The sequence below is a fragment of the Panthera tigris genome, chromosome X (genome assembly GCF_018350195.1).
Source record: "Panthera tigris isolate Pti1 chromosome X, P.tigris_Pti1_mat1.1, whole genome shotgun sequence".
In the NCBI taxonomy this organism is placed as follows: domain Eukaryota; kingdom Metazoa; phylum Chordata; class Mammalia; order Carnivora; family Felidae; genus Panthera; species Panthera tigris.
The window spans coordinates 49530851-49550649 of NC_056677.1; the positions used below are offsets into that span (position 1 = coordinate 49530851).

The following is a 19799-nucleotide window of genomic DNA, read 5'->3' on the forward strand; positions in this document are numbered from 1 at the left end:
TACAATACCCACATACTGGCCACTAGCTGTGGCTCATCCACACTGATGTGCTCCACAAAGTAGCTTCCTGTTTACCCTGCAACTGTATACCAGCTCTGACTTTGTAGACCAGCTCTGGCATCCCACAAAACAGCAAACTTCTCTGCCATTTAGTAGGTTCGCCCACACCTTCTCCAATGAGGTGTGAATTCCAGCTTTGGAGAGGGCCCCCCCCCTCTAAATTTGTCTTTCTTTGGGCATTCTCTCTCATCCCCAGAATGTCATAGGAAATAATATATTCTATATATGATGCATTTTTCATAGTTTAATAATTCTTTATGTTAAATAAACTTTATGTTTTTGTTAAACTTCCCTTATCCTTTGTGCACTTTCTATCCCTGCTTGGATTCAGATTGCTACAGAACACATCTACATAAAATATCATTCTTAGAATTACTAAGACCTTTCTCTTTGAGAGCTGCATCAAGTAAAGATATCCACTATCACTGAGAGAGAGCAGTATGGGATAAACAAGGAACAACATGCTTGGAAAGGAAGAAGTATGACCAGCATTATTTGCAGATGTTATGATTCTGTACCTTAAATCCTACAAGTATTTACAGAAAAGTTGTTAGAATCAATAAAAGATTTTAGACATTTATAGTATAAAAAATCAACATTCAAAAGCCATTTGCATTCTATTTACCAGCAACAAATTTAGAAAATGAAAATTTCAAAGACAGTATTTGCAAAATATGAAGTACTTAGGGTAAAATGTCTTTTTCTGGAAAAATAATACAAATAGTTTTAAAGAAGTTTTTTTTTTTAATTAAAAGGAAAGATAGACCATATCCACGAATCAAGCATTCAATGTTAAAAATAAGTCAAATCTGAAAGTTCAACACAATCTGGGGCACCTGGGTGGCTCAGTTGGTTAAGCATCTGACCCTTGATTTTAGCTCAGGTAGTGATTCTCCAGGTCATGGGATTGAGCCCCTCATCAGGCTCCATGCTGAGCATGAAGCCTGCTTGGGATTCTCTCTCCCTCTCTCTCTCTGCCCCTCCCCTGCTTTCTCTCTCTCTCTCTCTCTCTCTCTCTCTAAAAATAAATAAATAAACATTGAAAAAAATAAAGAAGTGGTGCCTGGGTAGCTCAGTTGGTTGATAGTCTGACTCCAGCTCAGGTCATAATTTCATGTTTTGTGAGTTTGAGCCCCAAGTCTGAGCTGACAGCTTGGAGCCTGGAGCCTGCTTCAGATTCTCTCTCTCTCTCTCTCTCTCTCTCTCTCTCTCTCTGCTCCTCCCTTGCTTGTGCTCTCTCTTTTTCTCAAAAATAAATAAACATTTAAAATAAATAAATAAATATTCAACATAATCTTAATTTGAACCCCAAAGAGTTTGGTATACATTTTTTCAGATGAATTGATCACTTACTCAGAATAAAAACAGCCAAATATAACCAAGACACTTTTGAAGAACAAGGAAGAATTGGCTGGCCTTATCCAAATATCAAGATTGGCTTTAGATTTATAGTAATTAATACTGATATGTGGTATTTCAAATAGACAGATTAATAGGGCCACAGTACTTACTAGAGGGCATAGAAACCAGCCCATACATAGGTAGATACTTGACACATGAGTCACTGCAATTCAGTTGGAAAGGAGCTGACTTTTCAGTAAGTGCTTACTTAGACAAATGGATATTCAAATTAAAACAAAAACAAAAATAAAAAGCAGAACCCTACTCAACACCATACACAAACATCACTTGCAGGTAGACTAAGACATACTGTGAAAGGCAAAACCATAAATATTTTAGAAGACAGTATAGAAAAATATTTTCACATCCCCAGTGCAGGGATAGATTTCTTAAAACAGAAAAATCACAAACCATAAGGAAAAGAATAATAAATTTTGACTGTATTATAACTAAGATCTTCTCACAAAGCAAAACATGTACAAGTGAAAATAAAAGCAACAGAGCAAGGGAATTTTTTGGCGACACACATAACCACCAATGGACTGGTATTAAAAATACATAAAGAACTCATTAAATCAGTAAGTACAAGACTGAAAATAGAATAGAAAAATTCGGAAATCCAAGATGTAGGTGAACAAGTGTAGCAGCAGGAACTGTCTATGCTACTGGTGAGATTGTACATTGGCACAACTACTACATAAAATAATTTGGCATCACCTAGAAAAGCTGAGAATATTCACACCCTATATCCCAGTGATTCTATTTTTTGAGGTATATCCAAGAAATTTTACATATGTGTCCCATGAGACATGTCCAAGAATATTCACTGCAGCATTTTTCATAATAGGAGTCCAGGAATTTTCTCTCACTAAATTAATAAATCCAACTGATGAGGGAGCATGGGGCAAGCTGAAGGCAAAGTACAGGCTAATAGCCCCCAGCCAGGTGGAATATGTGTGATATTCCTTGGATACTCCTGGCTACCCAAGAACAAAGGAAAGTGGTTTAAGTGATTGCCATGGTGATGTGGGAAACTAAGGCAAATGAAAAATTAAATTCCTTTACTGCCTATAGCCCATTGACCAGTCCTTGAAACCCTCAGAGTGACATCCCTCTAGGAGCGCAGTTACCTTGATGATGACACTTTGATAAGGGAAAAATAGAATCTTGACTTAACATTATCCTGACCACCTCCCGGCCGAGGAATCTGTAAGTCTACTTTAATATAAAAAAATTCCTTTGGAAACTTCCTTTCTATCAACTGCCCCAAGATATAGGCTGGCAATCATACTACAAGCTTATGGCCCCATGATTTACATCTGAAGTGTCTCTTGACTGAGGTTTTACTAAACACTAATAAATAGCTTTTTCCTCAAGGTCCTGGAAACCTTGCTTCCAGGAGTCCTTAGAGACTTACTCTAACTCTAATCTTCTCCCAGCCTGAAGATGGATTATCAGTTACCTGTCACCACCCCAGTGCAGCTCTTCCTGCCCATTAGTCCTATCCCCGTACTTTAATAAAGTCACCTTTTTGCACCAAAGACATCTTCAAGAATTCTTTATTGGCCATCAGCCCGGAGCACCCCACCATCACCAGAAAACTTCATCACAACCAGCCAGCCACCCAATAAACAAATTTTAACACATGAAAAGTACTTAGTACCATGCTTAGCACTGGGAGGGGCTGGGAGTGTTTATTTTGGTATATACAGTGATGTACGAATTTAAATGGCAGTAAGTAGATTCCTAGGTATTCCAGCACCATTTACCGAATGAACTGTCATTTCCTCATTATCTGGGAAGACCCTGATTGCCTACAAATATTGAATGTAGAACTTATTTATGCACACCAGGCTCTGCCTCTGGACTTTCTGTTCTGTTCCAGAGACCCAGTACCAGAATATTTAAATCACTGTGTCGTTAAACACGTTTTAATATCTGATAGGGCCAGTTTCTGCGCACTGCACATTTTTTTTTCCTTTCAGGAACATGTTCAGGCCCGCGGCAGGGGGCGGGGTCGCTCCTCCTCCTCTGCTCTGGTTCCCGCGGAGCCTCTCGGACGCTGAGATGGAAAGCCCAAGGCTGCTCCCAGCTACCGGGACGCGACAGAGCGAGGGTGCTGGCATCCCCGCGGGCGGCAGCCGGGTCCACGGAGGCCCTGACCCGTGGGCTGGCCAGGTCCCCGCGCGCCGACTCCTGCTGCTCCGGGGCCTCCAAGATGGCGGGCCCGAGAGGGGGTGCGAGGAGGCCCGCGCGGCCTCACGGGGCTCAGGCCCCAGCCCGTTGGCGCCCAGGCCAGATTACGCTGGCGGCGGTGGCGGCAGCGGCGACGGCGATGACCTTTTCCTGGTGCTGCTGGACCCAGTGGGTGGTGATGTGGAGACCTCGGAAGCCCGCCAGGCCTCAGGGCCTGTAGGAAGGGAGGAGGCCCAGTCTGGCCCACAGCTCCAGAAGGGTGAGAGTGGCGGGAACCCACTTGGGCTACCGGCGCTAGGCCCCCACTGCCAGTCTGCGGTCCCCGCCCCACCCCCAGCCCAAGCCCCAACCCCGGTCCCCGCCGCAGGCCTGGGACCAGCCATGGCCTTCGCGAGCACTATCACCATCCACAACCAAAACCTGCTTTTGCGCTTTGAGAATGGTGTCCTCACCCTTGCCACGCCCCCGCCGCCAGCCTGGGAGCCTGGGGTCGCGCCTGCCCCTCAGCCCGGGGGTCTGATGACTCCTCAAGCGGGGATCCCACACGCAGCGCAGCCCAGCGACTGCCCCGAGCTGCCGCCCGACCTCCTGCTGGCCGAACCGGCTGAACCGGTGTCTGCCCCGGCGCCTGAGGAGGAGGCAGAGAGCCAGCTCGCAGCCCAGAGCCCCCGCAGGCCGCTGGGCCCGGGCCCGGGGGTGGTGCTGTACCTGTGTCCCGAGGCCCAGTGCGGACAAACCTTTGCCAAGAAGCACCAGCTGAAGGTGCACCTGCTGACTCACAGCAGCAGCCAGGGCCAGCGGCCCTTCAAGTGCCCCCTGGGCGGCTGCGGCTGGACTTTCACCACCTCCTACAAGCTCAAGAGGCACCTGCAGTCTCACGACAAACTTCGGCCCTTTGGCTGCCCTGCGGAGGGCTGTGGCAAGAGCTTCACCACGGTGTATAACCTTAAGGCACACATGAAGGGCCATGAGCAGGAGAACTCATTCAAGTGCGAGGTGTGCGAGGAGAGCTTCCCTACACAGGCCAAACTCAGCGCCCACCAGCGCAGCCATTTCGAGCCCGAGAGGCCCTATCAGTGCGCGTTTTCCGGCTGCAAGAAGACGTTTATCACAGTGAGTGCCCTGTTTTCCCATAACCGTGCCCACTTCAGGGAACAGGAACTCTTCTCCTGCTCTTTTCCTGGATGCAGCAAACAGTACGACAAGGCTTGTCGCCTGAAAATTCACCTGCGGAGCCACACAGGTGAGAGACCTTTCCTTTGTGACTTTGACGGCTGTGGCTGGAACTTCACCAGCATGTCCAAACTCTTAAGGCACAAAAGGAAGCACGATGATGACCGGAGGTTCATGTGTCCTGTGGAAGGCTGTGGGAAATCTTTCACGAGGGCCGAGCACCTGAAAGGCCACAGCATAACCCACCTGGGCACAAAGCCTTTTGTGTGCCCTGTGGAAGGCTGCTGTGCCAGGTTCTCTGCTCGCAGTAGTCTCTACATTCACTCCAAGAAACACTTGCAGGATGTGGACACTTGGAAAAGCCGTTGCCCAGTCTCTACTTGTAATAAACTTTTCACATCCAAGCACAGCATGAAGACCCACATGGCCAAAAGGCACAACCTCAGCCAGGATCTCTTAGCTCAGCTGGAAGCTGCAAATTCTCTTACACCCAGCAGTGAACTTACCAGCCAGGGACAGAGTGATCTCAATGATGCAGAGCTAGTGTCTCTCTTCTCTGATGTGCCTGGCAGTAGTTCTGCTGCAGTGTTGGACACAGCACTGGTGAACTCTGGAATCTTGACTATTGATGTGGCTTCTGTGAGTTCAACTCTGGCGGGGAACCTCCCTGCTAATAATAATAATTCCTTAGGGCAGGCTGTGGACCCTCGGACCTTGATGGCCACCAGTGACCTTCCCCAAAGTCTGGATACCTCTCTCTTTTTTGGAACAACAGCCTCTGGTTTTCAGCAGAGTCCCTTAGATATGGATGATGCCTCAAGTCTAAGTGTGGGGCCATTGGCATCTCTGGGCCCTTTGGCTATGAAAAACTCGAGTCAAGAACCCCAAGCTTTGACGCCCAGCAGCAAGCTAACAGTGGACACAGATGCTCTGACTCCTTCCAGCACCCTTTGTGAAAACAGTGTCTCAGAACTACTGATGCCAACCAAAGCAGAATGGAATGTACATCCTGACTCTGACTTCTTTGGACAGGAGGAAGAAACCCAGTTTGGATTTTCCAATCCAGCAGGAAACCATGGTTCTCAGAAAGAAACAGATCTTATTACAGTGACTGGCAGCTCATTTTTGGTATGAACTATCAATTCCTTGCCACATGGCTTACTTTTGTTAATTACACTCAATTTTAAGGATATTCTGGACTAAATGTTTAAATGCAGCCCTTTCTAACAGGTTTGGAAAGGAACAAATCCCGAGGCTATAAGTTGGGAAATTTAAATTCTGATCTTGACTCTGGAACTGACAAGTTGTGTGACCCTGAGCAAGTCACTTAACCAATCTGAGCCTTAACTTGCTTATTTATAAAATGAGGTGGTTTGAATAGATTATTTCTAAGATTTTTCAACTGTGTATTTTCATGATTTTGTGCTCTTTCTATTGCATGTGCTTCTAATGTAATGAAAATGCATTGAGAGTTAATGATCAAAGAATGTGAACTGGCATTCAACTTTAAAATTTCAATGGAAATTTTACAGAATGTCAGAATATTTCTAAAATCTAGTGATAGAGCTTAAAAAAAGAAACCTAAAAATATGGGTTGGTTCTTTTTACCTCCTCACCCTTCTAGTTTCTTTTTCTCTCTCTTTCTTTTTCTTTCTTTCTTTCTTTCTTTCTTTCTTTCTTTCTTTCTCTCTCTCTCTCTTTTTTTTTTTTTTATGGAAGGTTATGTTGTGGCAGAGCTTTGATGAGACTCAGACCCAGAAAATTTGACTTTGTGGTGTTGAGTAAGTGGCCTTAAGTAAGTCATTTAGCATCACTAAACCTCAGTTCCCTGCTGTAAAATGGTCATTGTAATGTATACCTACCTGATATGCATTTTAGACTTATTTTTCTATCCCAGGAGTTAGTTTTTGGGGGGAAATGTTCTGTTTTGGCATGCTTTGGTGAATCTTTATCACTTTTCCTGCCCCTCTAGTTCCTTCCTAAAAGAGAAATTAGCATAATCCAATGACATGTGTGCAGGCAGTAAAGGTTTATGAACAATAAGAAGCAGGAAATGGAATATCTTTCTTCCACAGATTCAGAAGGATTTTTCTCTATACAATTCTTATGTAATGTTGCCTCCAGGTCCGTTTGTCTGAATTACAGTATCTTTGCTCTGCATTCAAAGCCAGCCCATGGAGTAAATATATAGAGCCTGTGAATTCCAAGAAAATCTGGGAACAGATCAGAATGACATTTTCTCCCTCTGTGTCCCAGAGAGCAGTTTGCTTGCCTTCTTCCTGAGTTGGAATGAGAGGTTCATTTGCATTTTGAGTAAATATAATCAGTCTTACATGAGTATAGCATTTTAAAGTTTATGCAGCACTTTCACAACTTATATTTGAGCCTCACAATATTGTGAGATAGTTGGGACAAAGTTTTAACTATAATTCGTATTAAAATTTACCTAACTCACATTAAAAGTGAATTTATATACATATATATATATATGTGTATATATATATATATGTATATATATATGTATATATATATATCAACTCCCATGTTATTCTTCTGAGTTTCATTTGTTTATAACTACTTTTTCTGTTCTACCTTAATTGATGTCTGTTCCTTTCTGCCAGCTCTACTCTCTCTCCAACCTCTTCTCTAACAAGTGCATATAGTTCCTTGTCATGATCTCCTCTTTTAAAATTTTAATTTGATGGGTCATTTTCATGGTCACCATATCTCAGCCATTCCCCTCATGGCCCGTTTTTCAGTCACAATATTTACTGCAGGTCTGAATGTCTACTAAGAAATTATAGTGTGTTTCTATATAAATCAAATGATAAGAGGATATTTTTACGTAAGGTTTTTGTGAGACATGTTCTTTTACTTTTCTGTGTTTTTTCACCATGTTGTTCTGCTAGCAAACACTATTAGTTGCCCTGAAACATTCTAACCCAGTACTGCTTGCATGTAGATGTTTGTGGATGACAAGTATAGCACTTTGGCAGTGCACTTTATAATTTGCCACTTTGAAATGCAACTGTATTATCTTTCTGTTTTTGAAATTGGTTGTGCCCATTCAGTGAAAAAGCAAGAAGTATATACATAAATTTGTAATTCAAAGAAGTGGTCAGAGTATGATTGTTTATAACCATTTAACAGTTCTCCCTCAGCACTTTGGAAGGGTTTTAAGCCCATTTTGGCAATGCATTGTCATTAGTTAAGTCCTCTTAAACAGATTTTTCTTCTTTTCCTACAGATAGGAATGTAGAGGCCTGATGTAAACATGCAAGGTGTAAGCATCTGTTAAGATATGTAAACAAAAGAATGTTTTAAAATTATTTCACTTTGTTTCTTTAATCCCTCAATACTCTGTCCCTTTATTAAAAACTATTCTGTGGAATTTTTAAGGACAAATTTTATGTTTCTTGAAGATAAATAATCTTATAATTGTTTGTAGGGTCACACAGTTCCCTTCAATCTGTTTGTTCAAAAGATTACTCTTTTCAATATCATTTTCCCAGCATCATGGTGAAAACGGCATGACATTACAGTTAGAAGTACAACTACCAACACAATGGCTATTTCTGTTAGTGTTGGCATAAAGATGCCATTTAAAAAAAATAATGGGACATAATTCAATGTTCTCTCATTTTCTTTACTTGACTCTTCAGTACTTGGTTTATGAAAATTTTGCCAATTGAAAAAACAGTAATAAAATGCTTTTCAGAAAGGTTTACATTTAGGGGACTCTCCAATTGAAAAAAATAGTAACAAAATGCTTTTCAGAAAAGTTTACATCTAGGGGACTCTGTTGAACGTGTTCATCATGAGTTAAAATATGTTAATCTTGACATTTTTACCATTATTTCATTATGGTATTACATAATTGAAAGTCTTTACTAGAAGTGAAACTCCACAGAATATGAGGATCACTTTTCTTTTTGGATTAAGTCTTCATATTCACATCCAGGAAAAATAAGAGAAGAATTTGGTATAATGGTATTATTTATGACTATTCCTTGATTCCAGATAAAATATTGATTAACTCCCTTTTTGGGAAGACTCATAATCCCTTAGTAATTATTGATACCAAACAGATCCACTTGATGCTCACTCAAAATAAGTGATAATTAAAATATAAGGCTGAGCTGAAATTTGTGTGTATATATAGCTTTTGAACAAAGGATTTTCTTAGCAATTTTTTAAAAAAATAAAATGTGTGGGGGACTTATAGAACAGATTAAGCTCTGTGTCAAAACACAACTACATCTAAAAAGCAAAGCACATGCTACAAATGAATTTTTATATTTGTCAAATCTCTATTGACAGGGCCTTTGGTAACAGTTTTTAAACTGGGGATCTCATTGTATATTTCAAGTTTACTTACTGACTACATACAACATACAAGGTAGAGTACTAGGAATATTGATAAGAGGAGTAAAATGTAAGCCACATCTTAATTTTGGAGAGGGCGTAAGAACTCACATAATAAACATGTCACAACTAAACAATACCAGGAAACATCCTTTCAGACACCAAATTAATGGCTTGGAGGAAAAGAAGGGGCAGTAGCTATGCTTTAATGGATGGTTAGATTTAGTTATGTTGAGAAGAGAGTAGATGAATTCTAGCCAGGGGGAAAAACCCAGGAAAGAATGTGAAATGAAATAGGCTACACAACACTGGGAAAGACCATCTAGTTGACATGCAGGGCTTATGTTTGGTAAGTTCTGGGTAGTAGGGTTAGACTACCAGTATGGAGCCTAACTCTAAGAGCTGTGAAATCAGTCATAGCAGATAGGACTTTATTCTGGACATGGTTTAGAGCCAGTGAAGATATTTAAGAAGGGAAGTCAAATGATAAACATATAGAAAGTTTAATATAGTAGAAATATACAATGTGGATTTGATGGGGGGATATAAGATCATGTAAGAGTTTATTGTAAAATAATTTCAGGGTGCTGTGATAAGGACTTGGAAGTGGAATCATGGCAGGAAGTGAGAGATATTGGAGATATTTCCAAGTTGAGGTAACAGATATAACTTGGTGACTCACTGAATATATGAGACATCAATCAGAAAAAGAAAGCAAGAGCAGAAATGACTCTAAGGATTTCTTGGAGGCTGTAAAAATTACATTTTATTAGTCATGAACGAGAAGGGTTGAAATCTTTCAGGAGTACATATGAAAAGATGATTAGGGCATGTTTAATTCATGAAGAAGTGAGAGATCATAGTTACTTACTATACTGTAAACTGTACATATTGTGGATTATGCACAGTATTAGGCAGTGGGGGTCATTTCATTTTCCTTGGCTCCTTCAAATATTCTCAGATTCACATTTAATGTTTATATTTTTGTTTGCCATTGAGTATTTACAGGCCTCTTCAACTTTGCATCAAAATGAGCCTCTTCAATTCTGCATCAAAATGAGCATACTGTCTTCACTACTTTGGATATTTAACACATATTTTATGTGGTATTTAGTAATATAATAAATAATTTCTCCATAATTTAGGAGATGCTGTTTAGTCATCGATTTTGATAACTCCTCAATAGAAACCTTGTTAGATTAAGTTTTACCTGTATTGTTCTCAGATTGCAAGAGACAGGGCTAGGATTATCTAAAACTAACATTGACTGATATGGTGTGAGAACTCAGTCAGAAGAATCATATTCTCTGTTATCCATATACCCTAACATAGGTTGTCCTTTTTATTGTTACCCTTACCACTAATGGTGATAACTCAGAAGGAATGGGGTCCAAGGAAAAAGTGAGAGTAAATAAGTAGCACAAATAACTACTCCGTGATTACATTTTTTGGTGGTGAATTTTCTATTATACATTTTCAACAGAACACTTCATTTCATTCTAGTTTTCTATTGATATTTATGGACCTGGAAGACACATTTCTGTCACTTGGCCCACGAAAAATAATCCAGTATTTTAAACTAAACAGACAATGACTCTTTTTTTTCTTTTTACATAACATCACTTTTTAAAATATTTTATTTCTATGATTAAAAGTAAGCCTCCACAAGTCTCCTACCACCAGACACATTGATCACATTTTGTTGTATTTCTTTGATCCATGTTTATTGTTTTCAACACAAATATTAATAAAGGTAAATAAGAAAAGGAGAGAATAAATAAGACATTTAAAAAATAATTGTGGGGCACCTGTGTGGCTCAGTTGGTTAAATGTCTGACTATTGATTTTGGCTCAGGTTGTGATCTCACAGCTCTTGGGAACAAGCCTGCGTCGGACTCTGCGCTGATGGCATGGAGCCTACTTGGGATTCTCTTTTCCCCTCTCTCTGCTCCTCCCCTGCTCGCATGCATGTGTACACTCTCTCTTTAAAAAAAAAAATTAGTTGAGGGGCGCCTGGGTTAGTTGGTTAACTGGCAAATTTAGGCTCAGGTCATGATCTCCTGGTTCATGGGTTCAAGCCTCGGATACGGCTCTGTGCTGACAGCACAGAGCCTGGAGCTTGCTATGGGTTCTGTGTCTCCCTCTCTTCCTACCTCTCCTCTGCTTATGCTGTCTCTCTAAATAAACATTAAAAAATTTTAAAAAGAAAAAAAAATTAGTTGAAATAATCCTTACTACAGAGAGTAGTCGATGGTTCTTAAGAACACTAATAAGGTGTGAATCTCTTAGTAATATCTCTATTTGTTACCAGCTTATTAAGCATCTGACAATTATTTGAGTGCTTATTTTGTGTGAAACACTATGAATTATAACACAAAAGTATACTTAATTCATTCAAACAAGTATTTTTGAGCACATATTTGACAAATTCTGTCCTTGTGCTCACACACATTATGTTATAGACAAAAAAATTAAAAAATAATCCATCTCTAAATGGTTACATTTTGGAATAATACGGATTTAAATAGAATAGCAGTTGTCATTCCCAGAGTATGGGTTATAGTGATGACCAAAAACTCAAAGCACCGATTATCAAAAGCTATTTCAAGAAATTCTAAGAATCTAAAATTTAATCTGGGATGCAGCAATTAGAGTAAACTATCCTAAATTAAAATTTACACAGAATTTTGAATGGTAGTTTAAATAAAAATCCTTTGGGAAATAAATTTTTAATTTTGCTTTATTTTTAGTTATTCTAGATTAGAATCCTGGATGTGGGAAGTGTTCACACACACATAAACACACACTCATACACACATACACACATACATTCATACATACATATATATCTGAAAGTGATATTTTGAAACTATATAAGACGTATATTTTCAAATGAGAAAACTAGCATGTAAATAGTATTAAGCTAAATAAAATTTCTTCATATTAGACACAAAAGAAAACAATATTCTGAAACAAAAAATCCACAGGCTTTAATTAGAAATTAATTGTTTCTTTGGGATAAAATAAAAAATTTATTAATATTTATCAGGACCTATTTCCCTTTCCCATTTATGCTGCAGTAAGTCTGAGATTCCATTATGCTGGATGTGGAAGAAAGTAGCTGGTCACATGTCTGTTTATGAGGAAATCAACCTAAATAGTGAGCTGAAATGGAAATTCCACAGGCAATGACTCAGTGAATAGAGCAGCAGTTTATTCTAGGCTAGTTCCAATTTTAGAATATGTGCTGCTGGATGGAATGAGTATTTTTTTTCCTCTCAATGAATGTTGGCATTCTAGTTAATGCCAAACTTAGCACTTGGTGTTTCTAAGAAATTCAACATTTTTCTTCATAATGCTACCTTATGTTTCTGTGCTTCTTAGAGCCAATTATTACTTTATTGTTAATTATCAAAAGTATCAATAAGAGTTGTATCAGATGCCCTGATATACTAAGAGATAAAAGAGATAAGTCATATATTTTATTGTCTCACTTCTCAAAGTGTTCTTGATTAGGTAAAACTTGTTTTTCTCTATTTGTTATTTAAGGACTTTCCTGCTTGGGTATGTTACTGTTGTTTATGTACTTAGAAAGCAATAGGACTTGGGAACATTGTTAAAATAAGTGATTATAATTATAACGAGAAATTTGGCTCTGTTGAAAATGCAGAAATCTAGGCTAGCTCTACTATTTTCCTGGATAACAGAGTTTATGGGAAGGAATGCAGGAAATTCATCAGGGAAAAAAAAGAAATTCATTTTGTTACTAAATCAGATTTTGTACTTAACAATTTTGCTGATTAATCTAGCATATTTTAGAGCATATTATAGTCCATTTAGAAGACTATCTACAACGCTGAGTCTTTAGATGAGACCCTAAAAATTTGGTTGACTTTTATTAAATTCAAATTTGATAATAGGCATTGGATAGTCCTTTTCACTGCTTAGATCTACTGAGTATTGTAAAAACTCATTGCATAGGATTTTTTTTTTTGCATAGTGATTCTGAATGCCCTTCAAGATCTTAGATCTCTTTTGGGGCAAAAATACTTCAAAGATAAAATGGTACCTGGATTTACAAAAATCATTGAAGATTCATCCCAAAATGGGAATGAGAAAATAAAATTGAAACAACAACAGAGAAAGAGGTTAATTTTGTTCTATAGCCAAGTGTTTTGGCTTTTCCAAGTGTCTTTGATTGACAGTATCTGGATAAAAGCACAATGGCAATTTTAGAATATGCCCAGTATTTTACAATATAAGTTAGTCATATGAAAATTTCAAATAGATGTTATTGCAACATTGGTCATCTGTCTAATACCATCTGGTTTTCAGAAGTTTCATGAAGATAGTAAAAGTGAAAAGTTTTCCAAATTTAGGTCCTGCCTCTGAAATGTCCAAATGTGCTCAAACTAGGTTCCACTGATTATTTCATATGACAGATAATTTTGGTAGTTGGTGCTTTTAACTATTTCTACTTCAAATATTCTTTGAAGTGTATTATTAGTTTTTAGGGAGTTCAGTTTTATGGAGTTTTTTTGAAAATTATATATTGAATACTAACTTTTTATCAGATATGTCATTTGCAAATATCTTCTCCCATGCCATAGGTTGCATTTTAGTTTAGGCGATTGTTGCCTTCCCTTTACAGAAGGTTGTTATCTTGACAAAGTCCCAGTAGTTTATATTTACGTTTGCTTCCCTTGCCTCAGGAGACATAAAAAGAAGTTGCTATGGCCTATATAAAGCAAGTTATTGCCTGGGTTCTCTTCTAGAATTTTTATGATTTAAGGTTTCACATTTTAGGTTTTAATCCATTTTCAATTTTTTTGTGTGTATTGTGTAAGAAAGTGGTCCAATTTCATTCTTTTGTATGTTGCTGTCATTTTCCCAACAACATTTGTTGAAGAGACCTTTTCTAATTGGATATTCTTATCTGATTTATTGAAGATTAATTGACCATATAGGTATGGGTTTATTTCTGGATTTTCTGCTCTTTTTCTTTGATCTATGTGTCTGTTTTTGTGCTAGTACCATATTGTTTTGATCACGAAGCTTTGTAATATAACTTGAAGTTCAGAATTGTGATGCCTGTAGCTTTACTTTTCTTTTTAAAGGTTGCTTTGGCTACTCAGGGTCTTTTGTAATTCCATACAAATTTAAAATTATTTGTTCTAGGTCTCTGAAAAATGCTGTTGGTATTTTGATAGGAATTGCATTAAAAGTTTATATTGCTTTGGGTAGTATAGACATTTTAACAATATTTGTTCTTCCAATCCATGAGCATGGGATGTCTTTCCATTCCTATGTTTCATCTTCAATTTCTTTCATCAGTGTTTTACAATTTTCAAAGTACAGGATTTTCACGTCTTTGGTTAGGTTATTCCTAAGTGTCTTATTATTTTTGTGCAATTCTAAATGGGATTGATTCCTTAATTTCTCTATCTGATGCTTCATTAGTGGTGTATAGAAATGAAACAGATTTCTGTATGTTGATTTTGTACCCAGCAAGTTTACTGAATTCAGTTTATCAGTTCTAGCACTTTTTTGATGGTGTCTTTCATGTGTTCCATTTAGAGTGTCATGTCATTTGCAAATACTGAAAATTTGACTTATTCCTTACCAACTTTGCCTTTTATTTCTTTTTGTTGTCTGATTGCTGAGGCTAGGACTTACTGTATTATGTTAAATAAAAGTGGTGAGAGTAGACATCCCTGTCTTGTTCCTTACTGTAGGGGACAGAGTGTCAGTTTTTCCCCATTGAGAATATTAGCTGTGGGTTTTCCATATATGGCTTTTATCATGGTGAGATCTGTTCCTTCTAACCCTACTCTGCTGAGGGTTTTTAACATGAATGGATGTTGTACTTTGTCAAATAGGTTTTCTGCATCTATTGAAATGATCATATGGTTCTTATCCTTTCCTTTATTAATGTGGTATAGAATGTTGATTGATTTGAAGATACTGAACCATGCTTCTAGGCCAGGAATAAATCCTACTTGATTGTGATGAATGATTTTTTTTAATGTGTTGTTGGCTTAGGTTTGCTAGTATGTTATTGAGAATGTTTGCATCTATGTTCTTAAGGGATGCAGAGAGAACCTATAGTTCTCTTTTTTAGTGGTGTGTTTATCTGGTTTTGGTATCAGGGTAATGCTGGCCTCATAGAATGAATTTGTAAATTTTTCTTCCTTTTCAATTTTTTGGAATAGTTTGACATGAAAGGGTATTAACTCTTTCTTAAATGTTTAGTAGAATTCACCTCTGAACCATCTTGCCCTGGTTTTTTGTTTCTTGGGAGCTTTTTTGACTATTGATTCAATTTATTTCCTGGCTATCAGTCTGTTCAAGGTTTCTATTTTTTCATGTTTCAGTTTTGATGGTTTATATATTTCTAGGAATTTATCCATTTCTTCCAGGTTGTCTAATTTGTTGGCGTGTATTTTGTCATAATATTATCTTATAATTATTTTATTTCTGTAGTGTCAGTTATTATTTATCCTCTCTCATTTGTGATTTTATTTATTTGGGTCTTTTTTTTTTTTAATTTTTTTTAATGTTTATTTACTATTGAGAGACAGAGGGACACAGGGTGTGAGCAGGGGAGGAGCAGAGAGAGAGAGAGAGAGACACAGGATCTGAAGCAGGCTCCAGGCTCTGAGCTGTCAGCCCAGAGCCCGACGTGGGGCTCGAACTCACAAACTGTGAGTTCATGACCTGAGCTGAAGTCAGTCGCCTGACCACCTGAGCCACCCAAGCGCCCCTGGTCTTTTTTCTTTTTGCTAAGTCTGGCTAGGGTTTTATCATTTATCTTTTTTTTAGTTTTTCAAAGAAAGAGCTCCTGGTATCATTGATCTTTTCTATTGTCTATACAGAATGCTATATCATTAGAGCAGAAATATGCTCTGATATTTATTATTTACTTCCCTCTGCTTGCTTTAGGTTTTGTTAATTGTTCTTTTTCCAGCTCCTTTAGGTGTAAGGTTAGATTGTTTATTTGACATTTTATTGCTTTTGATGTAGGCATGTTTTGTTATATATTTCCCTCTTAGGACATTTTTTTCTGCATCTCAAAGATTTTGGACCATTTTGCTTTCACTTTTATTTGCTTCTATGTATTTTTTAAATTTCTACTTTGATTTCATGGTTGACCCATTCACTGTTTAGGAGGATGTTCTTTAACCTCCATGTACTTGTCTTTCCAGATTTTTATCTTGCGGTTCACTTCTAGTTTCATAGAATTATAGTCAGAGAAAAGCATGGTATGATTTTGATTTTCTTGAATTTGTTGAAGCTTGTTTTGTGGGCTACTATATGATCTTATTCTGGAGAATGTTCCATGTGCACTTGAAAAGAGTGTGCATTCTGTTGCTTTAAGATAGACTGTTCTGAATATGTCTACTAGATCCATCTGGTCCAGTGTCATTCAAAGCCATTTTGCCTTGTCTATTTTCTGTTTAAATGATCTGTCCATTGATGTAAGGGATGTTAAAGTCCTGTTATTATATAATTATTGATTAGATCCTTTATGTTTGTTATTAATTGTTTTATGTATTCAATACTCCTATGTAGGGTGAATATTTATGTTATATATTCTTGGTGGATTGTCCCGATTATTATTATATAGTGTCCATTTTTGTCTTTTGTTACAGTGTTTGTTTTAAGGTGTACTTTGTTTGACCAAGAAGATAGTGGTGGAATAGAAGAACCATAGGCTCACCTGCTCCCACAAACACAATTATATAACTATCAAATCATCCTAAATACCCCATAAATCGACCTGAACAGTGACAGAACAAGCTTCACAACTAGAGTGAGAGAAGAGGCCACATTGAAGAAAGTAGGAAGTGCGGAGACATGGTTTAGTTGAGAAACCTATCATGGGTGCTGCAAAGGAGAGAGAATCATGTTTACAAAGAAGGGTGAGAGAATGAGGAACACACATGGCAATACACAAGGAGAATGTTTTCCCATAGTCATTGGCTAGGAAAATGAGGGGGGCTGAATTGTGTGAGTTCTTGTAAGCAGCAAGGCCTAAAGCCTGGAAACAGTCCTACAGAATGTGAAAAGGTATTTGCAAATGACATATCCAATAAAGGGCTAGTATCCAAAATATGTAAAGAACTTAAAAAACTAAACACCCCAAAACAAATAACCCAATTAATAATAGGCAAAAGGCATGAAGAGACATTTCTACAAAGAAGATATACAGATGGCAAACAGACACAAGATGCTCAACACCCCTTATCATCAGGAAAAAGTAAACCCAAACTATAACGAGATATCACCTCATACCTGTCAGAATGACTAAAATCAACAACATAAGTAACAACAGATGTTGGGGAAAATGTGGAGAATGGGGAACCCTCTTGCAATGTTGGTGGGAATGCAAAATGTTACAGCACTCTGGTAAATAATATGGAGGTTCCTCAAAAAGTTAAAGATGGAACTACCCTACAGTCTAGTAACTTAACTACATGGAATTTAGCCAAAGAATACAAACATACTAATTCAAAGGTATACATGCACTCCAAAGCTTATAGCAGCATTATGTACAATAGGCCAAATTATGGAAAGAGCCCAAATGAAGAACAAAGAATATGTGATTATGTATATTTATATTTTAGTTATTATAATTATTATTCTATATATTAGTTATATATAATATATAGAATTATATTAGTTATATAATTAGTTATATAATAATATAATTAATAATTTTATTATATATATATATATATATATATATATATATATATATAACTTGCCATTTCCAAGGACATGGATGGAACTAGAGAGTATTATGCTAAGAAAAATAAGTCAGCCAGAGAAAGACAAATACCATACAATTTCACTCATATGTGTTTAAGAAACAATACAAATGAGCAAGGGGACCAAAAAAAGAGAGAGGGAAAACAAGAAATAGACTCTTAACTTTAGAGAACAAACTGATGGTTACCAAAGGGAAGTGGGTGGGGGGATGGGTTAAATAAGTGATGGGGATTAAGGAGTACACTTGTTGTGATGATCAGTGTTGTATGGAAGTGTTTAATCACTATATTATATACCTGAAACTAATATTACACTGTATGTTAACTAACTGGAATTTAGATATAAACTTACAAAAAAATAAAGTCTACTCTCTTTGATATCAGTATTGCTACTTTGGCTTTTTTTTTGATATCCATTTGCATGAAAGATGTAACTTGTCCCCTCACTTTCAATCTGCAGGTGTCTTTAGGTCAGAAATGAATCTTTTGTAGGCAGCATATAGATGGGTCTTGTTTTTTTATCCATTCCGTCACCTTATGTCCTTTTTTAAAAAAGTATTGTTTTGTTATTTTTTAAGTTTATTTATTTATTTTGAGAGAGAGAGAGAGAGAGAGAGAGAGCAGGGGAGGGGCAGAGAGAGAGGGAGAGAGAGAGAATTCCAAGCATGCTCCGTACTGCCAACACAAGGCAGATGTAGGGTTGAATCCACGAACTGCGAGATTGTGATCTGAGCCGAAACCAAGAGCTGGACTCTTAACCAACTGAGCCACCCAGATGCCCCACCCTATGTCCTTTGATTGAAGGATTTAGTTTATTTACATTTGAAATAGTTAATTTTTTAAAGGTTATTTATCTTGAGAGAGAGAGAGAGAGAGAGTGGGGGAAGGACAGAGAGAGAGGAGAGAGAGAGAATCCCAAGTAGGCTCTGCACTGTCAGCACAGAGCCCGACATGGGGCCGAACTGATGAACAGTGACATCATGACCTGAGATGAAATCAAGAGTCTGATGCTTAACCAACTGAGTCACCAAGGTGATTCTGAAAGTAACTATTTAATTTCATTTCAGTTTTTTTTAATGTGGTTGTTTCTGAAGATTTTTTTCTGTTCTCTTTGTTCTTTCATGGTTTGCTGATTTTCATTAGTGATACATTTGGATTTCATTCTCTTTTTCTTTGCAAGTTTACTAGTAGCTTTTAGTATACGGTTATCATTAGGTTTGTATATAACCTATTCTGCATATGGCAGTATACATTAAGTTGATGGTCTTTTAAGTTTGCTGGTTAATGTGATTTATATAAATCCCTGTCAAAAATACTGATAATGTTGTTTTAATAAAAATAGCTATGTGATCTGACTTATCAAATTTACATATGACAGGAGAATGCAATTTTATTTTACTTGAGTGTGTTCTTCCTAAGCTTATATGGATTTACTGATTAGATAAACTGGCACCATATCAGATGTTTAAGATTACTTATGTAACTGTGCATTTATACAAAATTTACTCAGTATTCTGACAGATTTTATTCAACAGTAATTATGATTTATAATGTGTCAGCTTATATATATGTAATTTAAATTGTAGATAGCCAACATACATTACAATATTGGTTTCAAGAGTAGAATTCAGTGGTTCTTCACTTACATACAACAATACAACACCCAGTGTTCATCACAAGTGCCCTCCTCAATACCTATTAGCCATCTAGCCCAAATCTCATCCACTTCCTTCCATCAACTCATTTTATTCTCTATTATTAAGAGTTGCTTGTGGTTTGTCTCCCTCTGCTCATTTTCCCCCATCCCATATATTCCTCTGTTTTGTTTCTTAA

General features: G+C 37.5%; 1 protein-coding gene across 1 annotated transcript; it reads left to right on the forward strand.

Annotated features, from left to right (window-relative positions):
• The first annotated feature begins 3450 nt into the window (after positions 1-3450).
• LOC102964957 (zinc finger X-linked protein ZXDB-like) lies at positions 3451-6415 on the forward strand. The gene has a single exon (XM_042974170.1). It carries the CDS (start codon positions 3451-3453, stop codon positions 5962-5964), a length of 2514 nt encoding a protein of 837 aa, XP_042830104.1. The 3' UTR covers positions 5965-6415.
• The last annotated feature ends 13384 nt before the right edge of the window (positions 6416-19799 follow it).